This window comes from Cryphonectria parasitica, assembly GCF_011745365.1.
Source record: "Cryphonectria parasitica EP155 unplaced genomic scaffold M406scaffold_3, whole genome shotgun sequence".
Taxonomy (NCBI): Eukaryota; Fungi; Ascomycota; class Sordariomycetes; order Diaporthales; family Cryphonectriaceae; genus Cryphonectria; species Cryphonectria parasitica.
This window is the reverse complement of record NW_024468911.1, coordinates 450175-470487: the sequence shown is the minus strand read 5'-3', so window position 1 is coordinate 470487 and position 20313 is coordinate 450175. Positions and strand designations below refer to the sequence as shown.

The following is a 20313-nucleotide window of genomic DNA, read 5'->3' as shown; positions in this document are numbered from 1 at the left end:
GACCCGCCCGCAACTGATCTAGGGATTTGTCATATTCATGCCCAGGACCCTTCAGGAAGACTTTCGGCGACTGTCATTATTACTTGATACCGAGTAAGGTTTGTTTGTCGCTTGCGATTACATCCACGACTGAATATGCTGGTCAATTACGTTACTGTTAGGTCCAACGGACAGCTTCTCTGTTGTCTCTGCTTCCTGAGCCCGTAGTGAAGAGCACGGCAATGGTGGTGATGCGTGGGCCACAACCACTCCAAAGTCGCCAGAATCATGTTGCTTTCGAATGAAGACGGACGAAGAAGGTTATTTTGATAGATTAAATAAGATAAGGAGGACCACACCGGCCCTCGAGATGCAACTGTGACGAGTCTAGTCTCTCACGATCTGACAACAGAAGAGTCGCTCTTGTGTCCATGGTATGTCTATTGTACAATGAAAATAGAAAGCTTGGGTATCTTAGAAATTGCGACAGAACATCTGTGCAAAGGGGCGGGGGAGAAGAACAAAAAGTGATCTGCGCATGGGAGACGTTGCTAACATGGGACTTATCACCCATCCACCCATACAATCGAGATGATTTCTCGAAAGGCGATATCTCTCAGAATGAAAGAAGAAAAAAGGTCTTTGCCGTCTGAGACTGAGTGTCGCATCCTTGTGGGGCGAAGGATTGCATAAGGATGTCATGAGATGGGGTGCGCCGTTCGATGCCTCAAAACCCTGAACGCACTTGTGACGCCGTGGCTCGTGTTCAGGCAAGAGCGAGTATACTGAGAAAGTAGTACGGAGACTTGGCTATTCCTTTGGGAAACCAAGAATCTCGGCTCCCTTGCTGCACCCGCTATCACTTTGGAGGGTCGTCCCTGATAAAGGCGTTGAGAACGAGATCAGGTTGCCAATCTTGGGCCGCGAGTGGTTGACTCTCGTTGAGAATCTTGCCAAGAAGAACAAGGCGAATGCTGTGAGCGGATCGATTATTGAACTAGTCAGGAGGCACCGTCAGTAAAAAGAAGAAGAAAAAATAGAGAAGAGACAGGCAGAATTCCATTGAGATGGGGGGTAGTGACTCACGCCTGGCTCCTCCACGATTCTACGAATGACACTGCGAACAGTCTCTTCTTTGGCAAGGTAGAGCTTGAGATCTCCCGAGCCGTCACTCGGGCGCACAACTGCAAGAACCTGAGCTCGAACGTCAACGACAGCCTTGCCTTTCTCCTCCCTACGCATCTCAGCTACATCGTTGTCCGGATTCTCTGCTGCGGCGTCACCAGCCTCTCTCAGATTGTCTTCACCATCGTCGAGGACACCGTCGAGCTGACTAGTAGAGACGATGTTGACTGGATCGGAGACGATGTGTGCGGGCAGCTGATAGTAATGTCCAAGCGAATCGTAGGCGCCATCGGCTAGGTTACCGGTCGGGAGGGTGATGTCCACAGCATTCAAGATGCTCTGGGCGGTGGCGAGGGCCATGGCAGGATCATGCTCGTCGCTGTCGACCTCAGCCTCGCTGCTGGTGTCGCGGGCACAAGAGGCAGCGGCGTGGCTGGTGGTATCAGCATCCCAGAGCACGCGCAGGGCGGCGTGAAGGGCCTGCCAGATCTCGGGACGGCCGTCGACTCTCGTCTCGAAGAAATCAAGACGCTCACGGTCCAGAGCAGTCCTGGACCACGGGTGATCCTTGGAAGTCCAGTCTTGTCGGCGCAGTGGCTTGTTGATATGCTGGCCCAGAGGTGGCCGGCGGCGACGGGTCCGCTGACGAGGGGTGGTGGCAGAGCCATCTTCAGAACCCTGGGTTAGAGCAGGTGGAGGGAGAGCCTGGGAATGGGGAGAAGAGGGTTCTGTAGCCCGTGCAGACCCGGACTGGACAGCCCCCGGACAAGGAGAGTTGGGTCCATGCGGGCGTGAGAAGCAGCAGCCCTAGAAGGTGAGGCATCATGATGATTAGTAACGAAGTGCTTTCGCTGAACCATGGTCTAACCCATACACACATACCCGCATAACACGAGTCTACATATATGGGGTGAGAGAGTGTGTGTATGTGTGTGTATGAAAGGGAGGGAGAGTGCATGCTTAGGATCTGGATTACATACCATGCTGGTTGTTTAGTTGTAGGAGCTTCCACCAATGATTTATAATGATATCAAGCAAAAGTAGTAGAATGCATGCAGTCCTAGGTTGTTGATCTTCCCGAGCAGCTCTCACGAAATCTCATCAACCCGTTCGTCCTCTTTCGTTTCGATCATCCAGGCTCGATATAGCGATTTGTGCCACGATTTGAAACAGGGCTGGAGATGAGGCGACAATTTGGCTATCCCTTTGCAGTCTTGGAAGCCTGGTCAGCGCATCGCATCGCACAGTCTGATTCGTCTCGAGGAGCGCACGATGAGAAGATTTGAATTTTTTTTTCTCCTTTGTTTTCTTCTCCCTGAGGTGAGATACGGCCCTTTTCTCTACTCGTAAGTAGCGACAGAGTGATGAACGATAGTGCTGGTGCTCAGGGAGCGTGACGGTGGGCGACCTCAAGGAGTGAGTGAGCGTTGTTTGGAAGGGTAGAAAGAGGTACTGTAGGTTCCAAGGGTAAGGATGTGGTCCGCTCCCATGGTCATGGAAGAGGTCCCCACTGCGGCTGTGACCACGGGAAGCCCCTTCAAGGGCGTGTCTACCCATTCAGTCAACCTTTGGCGGCCCCCAACCTACCCTGGACCATTCAAGCATCCATCCAATTGAATCTCAACGACAGAGTGCATCATGACCACCATCACCCTGCCATGTACTTACGTTCGTACTAAATCCAGTGTCGTGATGCAGTGGTTACTATGTTTTCACAGACCATCGTGCTTCATTCCTCTGCATGGTGGCCTGAATACATATTGCCTCTCTCTTCCTACAAGATCTAACACTCTGCCAAAAGATGGCATACTTTATAGTAGATTTGGATACCTGCAAATCGGGTATTGAAAAACAGAAAAAAGAGCCGCCTATAAGCAGCGACCCACACATGTCAGCTTGTAAGATGTTGCTTTCGAAAGACCACGGGAGCACATAAGACTTTTACGCTTCTATCCCGTGTTTAACTGCAAGTAGCGGCGCAAGTTGTGTGTGCGAGCATGGTATCCTCAACTTTGTGTGTCTCATAGGCTGGTGATGGTCCAATTTCGGTCCATTCATTATTCCTGCACTGAAACCTGAGGCTATACAGGCTGGTACGGAGATCAGAAAGGGCAACCAAGCTCCTCTTGCCATTATGCCGCATGGCCCATCACCACAGGTAGCCTCTACATTTCTCGCTCCCACACAGACACCTTGTCATCTCACCTTGAAGCGCCGCATCTCTGGCGTTGCTTGCTATCTCCCCTTGCCCGTCGACGTAGTCGAAAGTCAGCTCCTCGTCCTTCTGCACATCCTCAATGGCAAACAGCGCGAGGTCGTGGATATGCTTGTCAGCATGATCGCCCACACGCGCAAAAATCCGGAGGTTAGGTTCACAGCTGTGGTTGATGAATCGAGTCGGCCCAGACATGAACTCTCCGTCGCACTCCAGTGGTGCGCCGCGCAGGCGGAGGTCGTTGGACTCGGGGTCTGTGAATTTATCCAGAGCAAACAGGTAGACATCCTTGCGCTGGGCCTTGCTGGCGTTGTGACGCCTCCTCTCGGCCTCACTGGGGGTGATAATCTCGCCTAAATAGCAATCCACGAATTGACCACGCTTCAACGCGCGCATTGTCTTGACGCCTGTAATGGTTTGGGGAAAGGGGGTGGGGGGAGGGGGTTCCTCGTTAGCAAGACACCATGCTTCTTTCCTGCGCGGGCATCCAAAGATCGCACTCACCCCAGCCTCGGTTGTCTGTGCGGAAGATCTGCAGGGGAACCTGCCTACCACGCTCCACGATGCGATTAGGACACCCAGCTTTGCTGCAGCGGCAGCCCTCGTGACACTCATAGATGGGGGCGCGCGAGTTTTCCAGCTCCGATCCACGCAGGAGACCAGCCTTGGCGCCTTGGGAGTGGTAGGCGAAACGCTTCTTTCTCAGCTGTTTTCCGGTATCAGCGGCGGGCGCCGGCGAGGGCGCGGCGTCGTCTCTGGAGCTCTGCCTACTGCCCCTCTGTCTTGCCCATTCTGGCCTCTTCTGTGTGCTGGCGGCCCACTGCAGAAACTCCTCGTCCTCCTTGTCAAGCTCGCCCGTCATGGAGTCCTCTTGGTCGTCGTCAGAGCCGGCCATCTCGTCCAGGCAAGCACAGCCGGCGTACATGCAAGAGTCCTCGTCGGGGCAGTCACAACCATAGCGAAACTCGTCTGCGGTAGGGGGAACGCCGGCGCCTAGGACAGAGCGCTCGATGAAACGAAAGTTGGACGGGAGGACTTGGCCATCGCCTGTATCGTTGACGATGGTGACAGGGAGTGTCTTGTGGGTCCGAAAAGAACGGAGCTGACACCAGTGGCAGTTTTGTCGCTCCTCGATGGCCACCTGTAAGGAAGTAAAGAATCAAACAGTTACAGTCAGCAGGTCATCTCCCTCTCTCACTTGGTGTATAGGTTATCATGAGGAACAAGACAAATGGCTCGTGCCTACCTCTTGGTCTGGGCCATGGTGGAAAAAGTGGCGCTTCGTTACAGCTTCCATTTCGCCTCCTACCTTGTCAAAGTATGGTAATGCAACGAGAACTCAGTCGAAGGATCATGGAGTTTGGACAGGTCGCAGAGGAATGGAATGTGGAGCCAAGGTGCTGTGTGTCCTCTTTCGCAACTGTATGGGCACGTTGAAATAGGAAGTCCGCAAGGTGCAAAGATTCGTCCAACGCGACTGCAATAGGTCAGGAAGACGCGTCTTTGTGGTAAATAGCTAGAGCTTACCCCGCTACGGAGTGCCGCAGCCACCCTTGGCCTGCCCCCTGTTACTCACTACCGAGATTGGGTGGGCACTGGGCAGGGTTTTGGAAGGAGCAAGCATTAGGGCCTACAGCGGACACCTGTGGGATTTTCCAAGGCTTGTCCTCATCAACATCATTACCATCATCCATAAGGTTCTTCCATTTTTTTCTTGCCTTCAATTGCAATGGACAGCAGCAGCGTCTGCCGAGTCATCATACATATATGCAGACATTCACTGTCAACAGGAGCTACCACCGTCTTTAGAGTTGGGAAACGCAAACAAGACTTGTAGGTGAAAATCTATCATTGCTCAGGTTGGGTATAATGGGCTGTTCCCTCTAACTATATACATGTACACACTTCACTTCTTCTCTGTTCTTACATTGGAGTACTTCAGGTACGTTCTGAGAAAATAAATCGTCCTTTAGTACATGTCAAAGATGCTCAGCCAGTTCAGGATGAACTGCACCCTCTCGTCGCTCTCGGCGAGATAGCTGGCACCCCAGCTGTCACCAAGCCACATGGTCTGCGCACTGTCGCTAGTGGTCTCGATAAAGTTGGTGAGGTTGCTGGTGCCGGCACCGTTGGGGTTGCCAGTGCTGATGAAGTTGACCCAGTAGTCAGACATGATGCTCTCGATCTGGTAGTCCTCCTCGGTCCAGGTCACGTTGTCGTAGTCGGCATAAGGAATGTTGTTGAAGGTGTACCACAGCTCGCTGCCGTGGTAAGCACCATTGCCGGAGTTCTCAGCAGGAGTGTGCGTCCAGTAGTAGGTGTACACCTTGCTGGTGGCACCCCCGGCGATCCAGTCCTTGACCCAGGTCCAGGTGGACACGCGGCTGAGGTCACGGAAGAAGGTGTTGAACTGGTCGCTGGCAGCAGTGGAGTTGTCGCCGGCCGGCCACAGCTTGAAGAACTCAGTCGAGTAGTTCTGCATCACGGAGGTCATCTCGGAGGTGAACTCGGCCACCGTCAGGTCCGTGTCGGGAGCTGCGCCAGATTCGTCCTTGTTGTTGCCAGTCAGGATGGGGACATCGAGGTGATTTCCGGTGAGCAGAGCCTCGCCATACTTGTAGGCCAGGACGTAACCATCAATCGTCGGGCGCCAGTAAGGAGGGTCGCTATAAGCAGCAGACGCGGCGATAAAGGGAGTTCCGTCCATGCTGGTGTCCATGTCGTTGCCGAAGGTAGCCAGAGTCTCAGCCGAGATGTTTCGCGCCTCGGCGATGGTCGACACGTTCAGGGAGTTGGCGACAAAGTTCTCGCCCTCCGAGATGGCCCAGGTGAAGTTCCTGTACGAAGTGGCCAGGCCTCCCGTCATCTCGTCCTGGGGTCCTCGGGCGCCAGACTCGGCGATGATGCCAGCAACACCAAGGCCGTCCGTGAGAGGGCTATACATGACGTCCAGGGCGCTGGAGGAGCCTGCCGACTGGCCGCCGACAACAATCTGCTCGGGGTTGCCACCAAAGTTGGCAATGTTCTCGTGCACCCACTTCAGCGCGAACTGTTGATCCATGATGCCGTAGTTACCAGTGGAGTTGTTCGCATCCTCAGCCTGCAGGTCAGGGTGGGCCAGGTATCCGAACGCGCCGAGACGGTAGTTCAGGGTCACCACGATAACGCCCTTGGAAGCAAGACCAGAGCCGTCGTATGTCTTGACATCGCCAGAGCCGCCCTCGAAGCGACCTCCAAAGATCCAAAAGTACACGGGCGTGTTCAGGGACGTGAGGTCCGAAGTGTCGTTGTAGGTAGGTGTCCAGATGTTCAGAGTGAGGCAGTCCTCGCTCATGGTCTCCTTGCCAGACGAGAAGATACCGGCATCAGAGTAGATCTGCATACATTGTGGGCCGAACTCGGTGGCGTTGAAGACGCCGTCCCAAGGTTCCGCAGCCACGGGCGCCTTCCATCGCAGGTCACCAGTGGGGGCTTTGGCGTAAGGGATTCCCTTGTATGAAGTGACCAAAGGAGATCGGAAGTTGGAGAGGGAGCCTTGAAGCTGGCCCAGAGTAGTGTTGACGATAGGGAGAGTTGCGTCGCTGGTCTCGCGGCGAATGCTGCGAGCCTCGACAGCAACTGCCGTGAGGGCAACCGCAAGGATTTGCCTGAAGTTCATGGCGAGTGAGGAGGAAGCACCTGAACACAAAAAAAAGAAAAAAAAAAAAAAGAAAAAAAAAAAAAAGAAAAAAAAAAAGAAAGACTGTACAGGACAAGGGTATAAAACCAGCGAGTGGAAAGGTTGTCAAGTAGATATCGAACAAGAAAGTGACTGTAACGAGCTGAAGGGAAGTCTGTTAATCCCAAGAGGGCTGCCGATCTTAAGGAAATCCCTCCAGTCTTTCGGAGCAGCAGTGGTAGTCTTTTATATTCAAGATCTTTTGAGCAAGGGGTTCGTGAAGATCCCACATATAAGCTTGTGTGCCTAGGCCGAGCAGCTCACCCACGTCAGGGAGAACGTGGGCAGTGCTTTCTCCATAACGCGTGATACTCTCATGGACGTAGCTCCACATGGTTGTGGATTCCCCCTTTCGGTGCTTTGTCTGCGTATCCCATTGCAAAAGATACAGTACTCAGTTCAAGCATAGACGACGGTTGAGGACTCTCGGCATTAGGGGGCCATCACTGACTCGGCCTTTAGCAAGGAGGCACCGCCCGTTCCCCATTATACCCACCCGCCCGCGCGCCACCTACGAAAGGCGTTTTTATGGTACTGCTCGGCGTTAACATGTTTCGTTTTGTTTCCCTCGGGAGAGCGCTTGAGCGAATTTGACTTGGGTAGATCTTTCTCTCTCATTGCTGCACTAGAATAAAAAAAAATTCATCACTCAGTGGAGAATGTGTGTCTCTTTTACTTCAAGGACAAAAGCTGCCTTCAGAATGGGTTGAGCAAGCAGCTTGAAGAGGACGCAGATAGTATTACAGAGCGATTGCACGTGCGGACTTGGATGACTTGAGCCTTCTTGAAACTGCATATAATCTCATTATAGAACTCTGATGTTGAAAATCCCTGCGCTGTCATCCTGCATCCCGCTGCTTGTCGATATCATCATACTGCTTCCTCAGTCGAGTGCCGTCCATCCGATTGGTAAAAGCAAATCCACCCAGGCTTACGTAGCTTCCATACCGTTGACATCGGTCTGGCCGAGTCTCTCCGCCTCAAATTGACTGCTATAGAACCTATGTACGGTACCATGCGTCACGTCCAGGAACCTGGAGGTGGGCACGTGCCGGGGTAGCATCCATGACCCACGCCTGACTCTAGTCCTCGACGATCTCAACGCGGCCCCCACCTCTGAACTGTTTCTTGATTTATAGATGGTCATAGTTGAAGAATACCCAGCGAGAGTTCTCAATGTGATACAGAGCGCTTTTTACTCCATGTGCTAGGCTACATGTCGTCTGCCACAACTATGTGAACATGCTACTTACATTATGACAGGTAGGCATTGTAGAAACTAATAGAAACCTGCGATGGCCTAATGATTCTATGGCGGTCCAGATTGCCCCTGAAAGAGAAGCAGGGACCCTGGGAAGAGGCATTGTTGAAATGTGTGTCCGTTTCTTGTCTCCTGACAATCGTTTACAAGAGTTGTACGATGCACCCATTTGCTGTGTCACTACAGTACGACGAGGCGAAGGCGTCGAGTGTTTTGTGGTTGTTCTCCACTGTCGGCCCCTTCGGGCGGTCCACCGTTTTCTCCGAGGTAGGGCGCCGCTATGATGTATGCACTGAGGCGTCACCCGCAAGCCAAGTAGCTTAGCCTGCCCCACAGGTTCGCGCGACATTTTAGGAAAAAACATGTTTCACGTAAAGTACGGGGATGGTACAGATTACTATACATAGTACTATAGTATACATCAATTTTCCTGAAAACCGCCTTGCTTGCCAAGATCCTCGCCCCTTTGCTGCCGTCAACCATTTATAGATCTAAATGCATGTACTTCAATGCAAGTTTTTAATTGAGCACTGGCACGCTTTCTACCGTTGGACTTGAGGCTGAGTTCGGGAGGCTGTTTCTTTTTTCCAAACACAATTCTACCCGAGGTGACCAAGGACGCGCACGTCTCCGAATCTACGTTGATACGAAGACGAATGTTTCTTTGTTTAGAATAACATATCTTTTAAACATCACTACCCAGGGCATATTCGACGATGAATGGCCAACTACATATATATATATATATATATATGTATGTATATATATATGTATGTATATATATATGTATGTATATATATATGTATGTATATATATATGTATGTATATATATATGTATGTATATATATATGTATGTATATATATATGGTAACTATGGTCATACAGTCATTTTCTAACATTTGCCCATCTCAAGTAATATCATCCGCGGCATTTCAAGATACATACACAATCGTTTGGAGCTAAACCCGGTCTGTTGACGATAAGTGCCTCCTGCGCTGTACAATTGGCTCTGCGTAAGGTAAGCTCTGCATGCTCCAGCCGGTATCTTGACTTTGCCTGGCGTCTGGCCTGCTCCTCGCCGTACTTGACAAGGCTGGTCATAGTCAAGCAGCACAGATTTCATACCAAAGGACCAGCCCAGTTCAATATGCTATATATGAAATGACTCATAAGCCTTCCTTCGACAGTGTCATGCTGTAGTAACTACGACTTACAGCCATCTCATCCTCAAGTATAGCAGAATGAGCCGCATTCCCTTTTTTAGCCACCAAGACCAAACAAATTGACATCCATTGGACATCTTTGTCGGTCAGGGAGGGGTGCATTCGGCTCTCGGCACACCTGCCACAGCAGTGCAGTCTACATACTTCATGTACAGTAAGCAGATCCTGTGGGGCTTGAGAGAGCCTGGAAAACGAACGCTAAACAAAACAAAACCTTGGAACGTTGAAACACAGCTTCTTGGTTGTATTGGGGTTGTGATTGCGTCACTGCGGTTAAATCAGACCAGAGGCTCGACTTTGCTTCTTAGATCAAGTCACACACAACGCCTTTCAATTCCACATAGAAAACATCATCACAAAAACGAGTCGCTCGAGAGCACTGTCAGCAGGCTGTGGATTCAATTAACCTGCATTCGCCGCCATCGACACACACACAAGCAGCATGGCGCCGTCAGGTCTTCTGGAGGCCTTCGTAGGCGCAGTACAAGCCAGTGTCTCTGTCCTCCTGGTGATCTCCTACGGCTCGCTAGCAGCCAAGCTCGGCATGCTCTCTCCAGCCAACACCAAGGCCATCTCGAAAGTATGCGTTCGAATGTTTCTGCCAGCGCTGCTCATCACCAAGGTTGGTGCAGAGCTGCACTCGGGCTCAGCCGACAGATATGGCATCATCGTTCTCTGGGGCATTCTCTGCCACTTTGTGAGCTTCCTCATCGGCATTCTTGGACACTTTGTCTTCAAGATGCCTGATTGGGTCACCCCGGCTCTCATGTTCAACAATACAGCGTGCGTCGGAGCGAGTTTGCAAATGAAAATGTGACTGAAGATTGACAGCTGATGTCAAGTGTTCACTGTATAGCTCATACCCATTGCTGCTCATAAGCGCGCTGCAGCAGACCGGAATCTTGAGCTCCCTGATTATCACGAACGAGACAACAGACGCGGCAGTGGAGCGGGCCAAGTCATACTTCCTCATCTTCTCTACTGTCTCTAGCTGCCTCACCTTCGCCGTCGGGCCACGTCTTATAGACACGGAGCACACACCTGACGATGACGATCACAGCGACGCGCAGTCAGATGTGGGAGACCAGCACGATGAAGACGATGCAGGTGTCGACACACCGACTGAAGAGACAGGGCTGATTAATGGTGATCGACTGCTTGTGCCTAATGTACAACTACTCAACCCTTTTGGAGACCACAGGTCTTTCTTTCCCTCGACCCGAAAGCCTTCTGCTGCGATGGCCGGTGCGTCCAGACAATCTTCTAACCGGCGGGCTTCCGTGATTCCCAAAACACGATGGATCAAGCTGGGCCCGCGCACCAAGTGGTGGCTCCTGTTCCTGTCCGACTTCCTCAACGCGCCTCTGCTCGGGGCCATCATTGGCGCGGTCATTGGGCTTGTCCCATCCCTTCACCGAGCCTTTTTCAACGATTCTGAACACGGCGGTATATTCACGGCATGGCTCACGGCCTCCTTGAAGAATATTGGCACCCTCTTTGTGCCCTTGCCAGTTGTCATCGCTGGCACGTCACTCTACTCGGCGTACAAAGGTACGGCGGAAAAGACCCAGGGCAAATCGAGCAAGCTTCCATGGGCTACAGTCTCGTACATCATGCTCGTCCGCTTCATTCTGTGGCCAGCAGCATCCATCTCCCTCGTCTACCTGCTTGCATCGAGGACAAGCATCCTCGGGTCCGACCCAATGCTATGGTTCGCGATGATGTTGATGCCATGGTGAGTGCATTTGAATAATTGGTTCAACACACCCTTGACTTCAAGAGCTAATACGATATGCTTCAGCGGACCCCCGGCGATGAAACTCATCACCATGGTTCAAGTCAGCAGTGCAGATGATGAAGAAGAGGCCATCATTGCCAAGCTGCTCACGGTGAGTCGAAAAGCGCTGAAAAAAAAAAAATATGTGCGCAAGGGTATATCATAATGGTAGACTGATAATCAGGTTCCAGATATCGTATCTCATCTCTCCCGTCCTATCATTCACCGTAGTAGGCAGTCTCAAAGCGGCACAAGCATCAATACAATGATTGAATACCTGTCGGCAGGCCAAGTCAGCAATACCTGCTGGACCGTACATGATAAGCTGGGAGGCGATATGTGAGAATCATAGACGTTTAAAGATATATACGCCAAATTAGGTTGTCTTGGACATGGAAACATTCTCACAACTTTGGATATTCTATTGGTGAGAAATACGTGCACCTCGTTCGCCTTTCATCTTGCGACTCACATTCCACAGGTTGTTATAAACTTGGTGGCCCACTCAGGCTTCTTCTCTTTGCGCCAGGCTTATCAACTGTAATCTGGGTCAGGATAGTTGGCCCAGACTCTCTCGGCCTCCCCCCTTGCGATCATCGCGCTGTTTCCAGGTTCCAACTCGAGAACAACAATCTCATTTGATTGACCAGCATTGAGAACTGTGCCAGGCAAATAAAGGGACTGTTGAGGTCCAACAATCCAGTATCTTCCGAGGCTGAAACCGTTAACCCATACCATCCCTTTCACCCCATTGGGAATCGCAATAAAGGTGTCAAGCTGGGCGGAATCCGTATAGTTTGATCCCAAAGTGAAAGTTCCAGAGTAAAAGGTCGGTGTCTGGCTGAGCAGTGATGAGTTGGTCGGCGATGCCATTGGAGGGATCTCGTCCAAGGGGATGGTGACCATAGACCAGGTTTCCAGAACAGATTCACCAACGGTCACATTACCAACGATTCCTTTGTAAGGATCCAGGACGTGATTGGGCAGGTCCGACTCCAGAGACCAATAATCCACACGGCCGAGATTCTCGACCAAGAGCTGCAGAGTGTCTCCCGGCCCAAGATTCAGGGAGACGTCCTTGGGCTGCGCGTATGTGCTGTCGATGACTCCAGTCCGGATCCCCGTTGACATAGACGATAACTCTGTCCCGCGGTCGATCACCTGGCGAGAGCAGCCCCTCCACGGCTTGAACGACCTGGTGTTCATAAAGAATGAAGCCGTAGCTCTGGCCAAGCTGCTCCATGGTCAAAGGGGATGTCTCTGATGTCTTTGAGGATGAAACATTGAAGAGCGACGACTTTGCCGAGAGTGTGATGTCGGGGATAGACAGAAGAGGTATGTCAGCGGGTGGTTCGGGGATCTTGTCGGCCGTGTATTTCTGGATAGTGTCGCGCAATGTGAAATATAGGTCCGTTGTTCGACCATCCTCGCTAAGAGGCGCACCATAATCATACGACGTGGTGAAGCTTGCTGTATAATTCTTCCACAAGGCCCCATTGCTGAAAGCAAAATTGGTTCCCCCATGAAACATCTGATTGTGCCGTGTCAATTAGCACTCGAGGTATTGACCTTTGACCGGGGGCATCAATCACGCACATAGAGACTTATTGAGTTATTGGCCCCGAGAACATAGTCCAAGTCCTTATGTCGCCCGTGAGCAGTTGTCAGCTAGAGACGATAATGCAAATTCGGACCGTCAGGTGGTAATTTTGGGATCATACAATGGGCACGAACCTCTACAAACTGGGCAACCTCAGAAGGATCCCCAACAGTAGTGCTGTGTGGATTGTCGCTGCCCCACGTATCCGGTGCATATGTGTAATATTCACCGTCAAGAAGAGGGCCTAATTCGCTCGGATCAGTGACATATTCGTCTCGTGCTGCGAACCCGCTCGACGGGTCTCCGTCGGTCTCGGCCAGGGCGCCAGGGACCTCTCCGCCAGCCAAAGTCCAATTTGTGCCTCCATCGTTTGTGTATAACGGGACGTCGAAATTTTCTCGCAGAACATCCCGTAGTGCTTGTGTATATTCGTGGTCGGAGTCGTTGTAGGAGCCAAACTCGTTCTCCACCTGGACCATCAGCAGCGGACCCCCTTGTGTAACCTGCAGCGGCCGCAAAATTGCACCCAGATGCTCGAGATAGGTCTTTGAGAGGTTCAAGTAGGGTTCGTTGAAACTTCTCACAACAAGGCCTGGTACTGTACTCAGCCAGGCCGGGAATCCTCCCCATTCCCGCTCGCCGCAGATGTACGGTCCTGGCCGCAGCACAACGTGAAGCCCTTCTTCCTGCGCGATCCGAAAATACTGCGCAATATCGTTGTAGTCCTCATCGTCCTTCCACAGTCCTTGTTCAGGCTCAAGGAGGTTCCAGTATACGTAGCTGAAGATCGTGTTCAGACCCATGGCTCTGGCCTTGGCCAATCGGTCTTGCCAGTATTGAGGAGGGATGCGTTGTGGGTCCATCTGACCTCCAATGATAACGTATGGATCCCCATGAAGCAGGAACGAAGACGAATTGTAGGTGAAGGCTGGGGCAGCCGCTGACGACGTCGCCGTCGCTGTTGAAAGAGCCAAGGCCGGCGATGTCACACCCAGAACGACCGGCGCTACCAAGAGAAGGGACAGCATTGTGCCGGATGACTTGATCGCGAAACTCTCGACAATCAAGGGTCTCTCAATGGCTGCGCACCAGACTGAGGGGCCTTCTATAACAAAACAGAGAGAGGGAGCAGGACAGAAGGTCGGATTTGAACCTACGGCACTAAAACAGAGACCCGGACAGGGAAACTGGAGGAGGTCAATAATTATTATGTGCGTGTGTTATTTCCAAGACAAGCATGCTCGGAGCAGTACGCAAGCTATATCAATGGAATGACCTCGAGTGGGTGGAGACACTAACAGCGTTACATCTGCCCAGATATTGATATGGGATTCTTCCAAGCTTTGCCTGAGAGTAATAGATAGAGCTTCAGTAGGTGGCAAGGTGCCTTCACCGGACTGAGAAATGCCGGAGGTGGTCCTGCGGCCGTCACGTTGCATTGGTCTACTGCTGTAATGTAACTCCAAAGCATCCTCGTCTTCGACCGGGTTTAATTCAGCCGAGCAATGATTTTCACAGAAGTCAGCCATTTGCTAAAATGGTCTGCTACACCCTACTAGATCCATCAAAGTCGCAAGCCATCCTTTCCTCATTAGCAAGCTGTCCTAAATGTTCATTCTTCAACCAGTCTGTAACATTCACACATCCTCGTTAAGGGCTCCTTCTACTCATCTCGGTACTCCTCTCTAACGAGAATGGCCTCAATTGGGAATTGTCGCCTCCGAGTCACCACACCAGACAGGGTAGACGCGCAGTCTCAGAAAGCAAGCGAGGATCCTGTAAACGACCTCGGTGGTCAAAGAGACGGCCATATCGCTTGTCAATTGGTTCCCTGGCTACAAAGAACGGCTTGCTTGGAAGGATAGATAGTCGTTGCCCTCAGGAGATGGAGCAAGAAGCCACAAAACTGTCACTGGTCTAGCATACTTCTCGAGGCTACCTATACGGAAGCTCTGCCCCATGTGTATGCTGAATCAGCAGATTTGGGGAGTGTGAGAGGACTTTGGACACCGACTCAGATCAATTTCAGGTATGAGGAGCGCGTGCCACGCAGTCGCAAGAAAAGATTCGTTCGCAGAGGTCATCAAACTGATTTTCGTTCAAGGTGAGCTTCTTCAACAAGACTGGGCAGAGACTTGATCACAAAATATTACTGTACAGTGCTTCATTATCTGCGAACTTTGCACTCAGCTAAGAATCATTGATAATTTGGAGGCGAGGAAGATTTGCTAGTTATCATAAGCTGGATCGAAAAAGCAGATGCCCTGCAATTTTCAAATCAACACCAAATCCGCATATTATCGTCGCAAGGGCAACGGCAGTTTGACTGGATATTTGCAGCAGTGCATCGAGTGGGTCGAAAAGAGCAGAGCAAGCCACAATTATTGCCAGTCCAGGGACACAAGCATCCGTCCAACGAGGCGAGGCTACTTGAGCTCGAGCCTTTGTTGAGCCTTTGAAAGATAGCCTGCATAGAAACTCACAGGCAATGCTCATCGAACCTTGGAAACTTGAGAGCTCTGATCTGTGTTATAAAGCATACTTGCCTAGGCGAGGTACTGCTGGGGCGCACAAGGAGCCCCTTTGAATGAAGACATTCCCAAATGCCAGAATTTTCGCAAAGAAGCTAAGTCTACGCCGCCTTTGGATCGGCGACGGCCTTTGAATTATCTAGGATGATGAGGATGGCTGGGTCAAAGAAGTCACTGCATTGGCGGACGTATACTCTAACGCAATGATCAGACTGTGGCGGCTGACCCGAATGATTGCGTCCATGGGCTGCACAGGGCTGACTATTCGCATCACTAATTTCCCGGGTTTGATGTTTCTACACCTGTATTTCCTCTGGTTCGCTTTTTTGCCCAGGCAAGTTCGCATAATTGGTTCGAGGTCTGTATTCATCAATACGCTGAGAGCGTTTGACACTGGTGACTTATTTGGGAGTGCAAAGAAGACGCAAAACCCCAATGGAAGGCTTCCGATAACTTGTCATATAAACCTCAATACCGGGCGAGTGGTGTGTATAAGTCTTGCATTGCTGACCGAAGCGAAGATATGGTTACTCTGTATTGAAACCTACCTACTTTACCCTCAAGGTAAGCCCCTAGTCATATTAGGGGTGGCTCACAAAAAGAAGTAGTCTCGTCGAGGAGATAATTTCACAGCTAGACCCCAGCGGACAGCCATGCCACATGGGCTAGATTGACATGCAGACGAATGTTTCTTAGGATCCAACTCGGGAAAATGGACTTCTCTGATATGGTCTTGGGCATCGATATAAAGTCTGCTGGAATTTACTATCACGGAGCAAAATATGCTAGGCAGTGGAGATACACTATTAGGCACACTTACACTCCACCGGATTCAAACATAATCGGACAGCTGGAGATAGCAAGAACGATCGTTTCAGGGCTTGTGTTTGGGTGTACACTCGGTTCGGCCGACTTGACGTCCGACCGTACTTGGGACAGCGGTATAGTAGCAGGAACAATAGAGCTCTTTGCCGATTATTGCTGCAGGCTTCTGGAGAATGCCATCCGCCACCCGACTCGCAACTTCAATATTTGTTGCTGGCGCAGATAGATCGGCCGGTTGGAATGGCTCACTTACGATCTGTTTCTTATCTTTACCAGGTCGAGACCGGGGGTTCGATGCATACCTAGGTACGAAGGAGTGGGGCTCGTTCATATTAAAAGGTGCCTCACTCGTCGCAGGATAGGCGTGTCCAGTCAAAATTTATCCTCGCCTAGAGATGTAGTCTGTAAGTCGTAGTAGTGCTACGACAGTAACAACTACTCCATGAGACAGCAGGTGCTCTGGGCCGGGATGCGGAAGGGTTTCATCCCCGCCTTCAGCATAGGCTCAAGTTCAAGGGTGACGTCACGCAGTACTTAGAAGCACGTTGAGCTTCACGGATCGGATCAATTATCTAACGCCTGACTTCATCCAGCCGCGGAGATATGCGTAGTGAAAATGTCAAGCACAACACAGAGCTCCTCCCTACAGAATCCTAGGGACCATACGCCTGATAAGATGGCAGCCACGACGATCGGATGTCTGCCAACAGAGCTGCTATTCCATGTCCTCAGCTTCCTGGACAGGCCTGCGCCGTCGGACCTGCGCCTCCACAACCAACCCCATGCAGATATGCTGAAGGAGTCGGACCCACGATCAAGGAACCTGAAGAATGTCTCTGTGGTCAATAGGCAGTGGCGCGCCACGGTGCTGCCACTCCTCTTCCGCAGTGCTGTATGGTCCCTGGAGGGTCTCGACCTGCTGCAGAGAGAGCATCTCAAGGACTCACCTGCAGCAATCCCCCTGCTGCTCTTCATCCAGGACAACAGTCTGATGTCCTATGTGAGGAGCCTGACACTTGTCATTGGGGCCACTCCTGCCACTCCAGAGCCCTCATGGCCCTTTCCACGAGATCGTGGCGGTGAGAGTGATTTGATTTTTAACGAGGACTACAACTGGCTTTGGAGACTTGTATTTGACAACATCACCCCAGCACGCCTGACTATCATCGCCTCCCCCCGCGTGTTGGCGTCCCTGCTGGCGAGGAGGGTATTCCTGGGCAATGAGTGGGGTTTCAACCAGTCTCACCACGTTTTATCGCTGTCTATGGATGGCGATGGCCCGAGGAGGATGCCAAAGATGCGGTCGCCACAGGAAGAGAGGGCACAAGAAGATACGGGAAGCAACGCAGCAGAGCCGTCCTTACAGCCTGCATTGTCCACTGCTGAAGCCTCTGGAACCCAGCCCTCCTCGACCACCACCCCCCCTCGCATCCCCTGCAAACTCTTCACGCTCCGCCCCTGGACAAGCCTGCTCCTCAACGAGGGCTCCTCGACGCCGGTGTACAAGACATACGAGTACTTCCACAAGCGCCCCCCCTCCGTGCTAGGCGCCCTGCTCGGCGCTGGGGCGTTCCCCAACAATGAGCCCCTCGTGCCTACGACCGTCCGCGCCTTCAGCTACGTTGCCATCTTCCCTCTTGCGAGCCATGTGTGCACCACCCTCGTCCTGTGGCTGCCTCGCGTCGAGCGCCTGTTCGTCCAGCTGGTCCCACGCGGTGACCTCCTCGACGACCGGCGCGCGATGGCCCAGATCGATATGAACGACCTGTGGGCCGAGCGTAATATGGCGTACGCCGAAATCATGCCCATGCTCTTTGTCAGGCCTGTCGACAGTGCGGGCAACTGGCCGTTCCTCCTAGAGTTTGAGAGCGGGGACGCCGACGACCGCGAGAGTTGGGAGATGGCAGTCGACTATGTTAATGCTAGAGAGCATCTCGCCGAGTGGAAAGTCGAGAGGCAAGGTTTATTTATAAGACAGCGTTCATGATAAGATATTACTAAGTATAATATATTTTATCTATTATTATACTCACTTTTTTTTAGCTACTTATATCATCTTATTTATTATTTATAAAATATATATTGTTATAATGCACTGCAATATACGAAGATCCTGAAGTATACAAAAGATTGATGCTAACAAGAGCGGTGTCAAAATGTCAATCTCTGTATAATGAATGCACTGCAATATCCGAAGATCCTGAAGTATACCAAGGAGTTTATGCTAGCAAGAGCGGTATCAAAGTATCAATCTCTGAATACGGAAATATAAACAAGTAATCTCTATACAAGTATATTCATTCGCTTTTGGAGCTATTCAAGTGTGTAACAAATAAATATTTAGATTAATATATTATAACTCATCCAACATACAGGTTACGAAACAAGCCTCGCTAACAAGAAAGCAAGCATTACAACCCAACACACGGACAAACTAACCAGGATTAAGTAACCTAGAGTTAGAATTACAAATAACTATGTGAAATCAGCACATTGTAATGAGCACTGCAGCAATCCGAAGATTCCTAAGTATACGAAGAGGTTTATGCTAACAAGAGCAGTATCAAAGTATCAAGTTCTTGAATACGGAACCGTACAAGTTCTGATGAGCGATGCAAGTATTCACTGCCTTTGAGGCTACTCAGTATAGAAGACTGAATACTTAGATTGATAACTGAAGAGCTATATATAATAATCTATCTAGTTAGTAATGAATGTATTCTTATATATCCAGCTCTTCATTGTAGCTCATTCAGCTCATTATGATCCATAATCTGTATTGTAGTAATTCAGTAAGCAGCTCATCTGTATTATTATAATCTAATTCTAATTCTTGTTTATATAATTCCTAGTGATTGTTTAATATTGAATTATAATATCTAGTTTCTTGTTAGCAGAGCTTATTTCATAATCTGCATGTTAAATAAGCTATAATATCATCTTCCTTCTATCAGTTATTATTTTCAACATACTTTTGTAAGTTTTCTAGCAAGCTATTCATAAGCCTGGTTATGCTTTCCTAATTAAGATGTTGAACAGAATCGAAAAGTCTCTTTCTCGAAAATCCAAACAATATCTTTAGCTTTCTTTAACTATCAATCTCTAAGATTTTGAAGTTATATCTTATTCTTTCTATATTTCGAAGAGATTAAAGTATAAGATAATAGAAAATATTAAAAGATATTCCTATTATATTCGCTAGGATTATTCTTGCAATGATTCCGGTATTTCAGTAAATGCTTATAGATTTATTCTTTTCTGAATTATTTCTTATTTGCCTTCTAATTCCTCTGATAATATCTCGTATTACTACTAAGCTTGGTTATTTAGATCGGAAGGAGTTGGATGTAGAGAAAGTTCTTCTCGAGCTTCAGTCTAAATTGAGCAAAGTAACAGCTCATTTAATACGTTTGCAGAAACAGAAACATTCCCTGCATGATTGTAGTACGAAGATGATTAGTTAGGATCTGCATTCTCTGGATAAGCTGGAGAAGAAGGAGTGTTAGAAGAAGAATGCTTAGCATGCTGCTGAATCTGAGGCTGTAGCTGAGGCTCAGTCTTGGAATGCTCTTGATGTGGTGGATTGGAATAGCGTTTTGGATAAGATTGCAATATCTGATTTCTATTCCGGAGCGGAAAGGTTTTAAGTAGTAGTTTCTGTTATCATTGTAATGCTAAAATAACTGCTAATGATATAGTAGTAGAATTGAAGCTAGTCTTTGTTTTCCAGTATTTTATTAATTTTTCCATAGCATTTCTGATATTCTTTTGCAGTTCTCATAAGTTTTTGCTTGCTAAGTAACTTTTCTATTTGATAAGATATTCGAGTATATTATTATTGCTTCTGTATTTGAGAATCTTTTCTACTTTGTATTCTGATTCATTGTTTTCAATTTCAATAGTATTATTTATAAGTATTGCTTATAATGCTGATTCGAGCAGTAAGATGTGAAAGACTGAGTATATTCTCATTCTGTAGAATAGTATAAGTTTGTAATTAACTAGCGAGATTTGTTATAGAATTTTGAAAGATTCTAATTTCTTGTAATTGAGTTTGTT

At 49.7% G+C, this 20313-nt stretch overlaps 6 protein-coding genes across 6 annotated transcripts; 2 read left to right on the top strand and 4 right to left on the bottom strand.

Moving 5' to 3' along the window:
• Positions 1–838: 838 nt before the first annotated feature.
• M406DRAFT_337691 (uncharacterized protein) lies at positions 839–2087 on the bottom strand (the record flags this gene model as incomplete). The annotated part of the gene is made up of 4 exons (XM_040921282.1): positions 839–976; positions 1066–1497; positions 1552–1911; positions 2085–2087. 4 exons carry the CDS (start codon positions 2085–2087, stop codon positions 839–841), a joined length of 933 nt encoding a protein of 310 aa, XP_040777708.1.
• A 1166-nt stretch (positions 2088–3253) lies between these two features.
• On the bottom strand, positions 3254–4616 carry Ash1 (the record flags this gene model as incomplete). Its single annotated transcript, XM_040924708.1, has 4 exons — positions 3254–3726; positions 3824–4116; positions 4150–4460; positions 4566–4616. 4 exons carry the CDS (start codon positions 4614–4616, stop codon positions 3254–3256), a joined length of 1128 nt encoding a protein of 375 aa, XP_040777707.1.
• Positions 4617–5288: 672 nt separating this feature from the next.
• On the bottom strand, positions 5289–6977 carry M406DRAFT_253461 (alpha/beta-hydrolase; the record flags this gene model as incomplete). Its single annotated transcript, XM_040916900.1, has 1 exon — positions 5289–6977. One exon carries the CDS (start codon positions 6975–6977, stop codon positions 5289–5291), a length of 1689 nt encoding a protein of 562 aa, XP_040777706.1.
• A 2986-nt stretch (positions 6978–9963) lies between these two features.
• On the top strand, positions 9964–11567 carry M406DRAFT_254796 (uncharacterized protein; the record flags this gene model as incomplete). Its single annotated transcript, XM_040916984.1, has 5 exons — positions 9964–10304; positions 10378–10681; positions 10748–11256; positions 11323–11410; positions 11490–11567. The coding sequence occupies 5 exons, from the start codon at positions 9964–9966 to the stop codon at positions 11565–11567; spliced, it is 1320 nt and encodes a 439-aa protein (XP_040777705.1).
• A 265-nt stretch (positions 11568–11832) lies between these two features.
• Positions 11833–13926, bottom strand: M406DRAFT_60907 (family 35 glycoside hydrolase; the record flags this gene model as incomplete). Its single annotated transcript, XM_040924707.1, has 5 exons — positions 11833–12459; positions 12494–12829; positions 12895–12966; positions 13033–13856; positions 13890–13926. The coding sequence occupies 5 exons, from the start codon at positions 13924–13926 to the stop codon at positions 11833–11835; spliced, it is 1896 nt and encodes a 631-aa protein (XP_040777704.1).
• A 3004-nt stretch (positions 13927–16930) lies between these two features.
• On the top strand, positions 16931–18241 carry M406DRAFT_253623 (uncharacterized protein; the record flags this gene model as incomplete). The annotated part of the gene is made up of 1 exon (XM_040916912.1): positions 16931–18241. The coding sequence occupies one exon, from the start codon at positions 16931–16933 to the stop codon at positions 18239–18241; it is 1311 nt and encodes a 436-aa protein (XP_040777703.1).
• Between the last annotated feature and the right edge of the window lie 2072 nt (positions 18242–20313).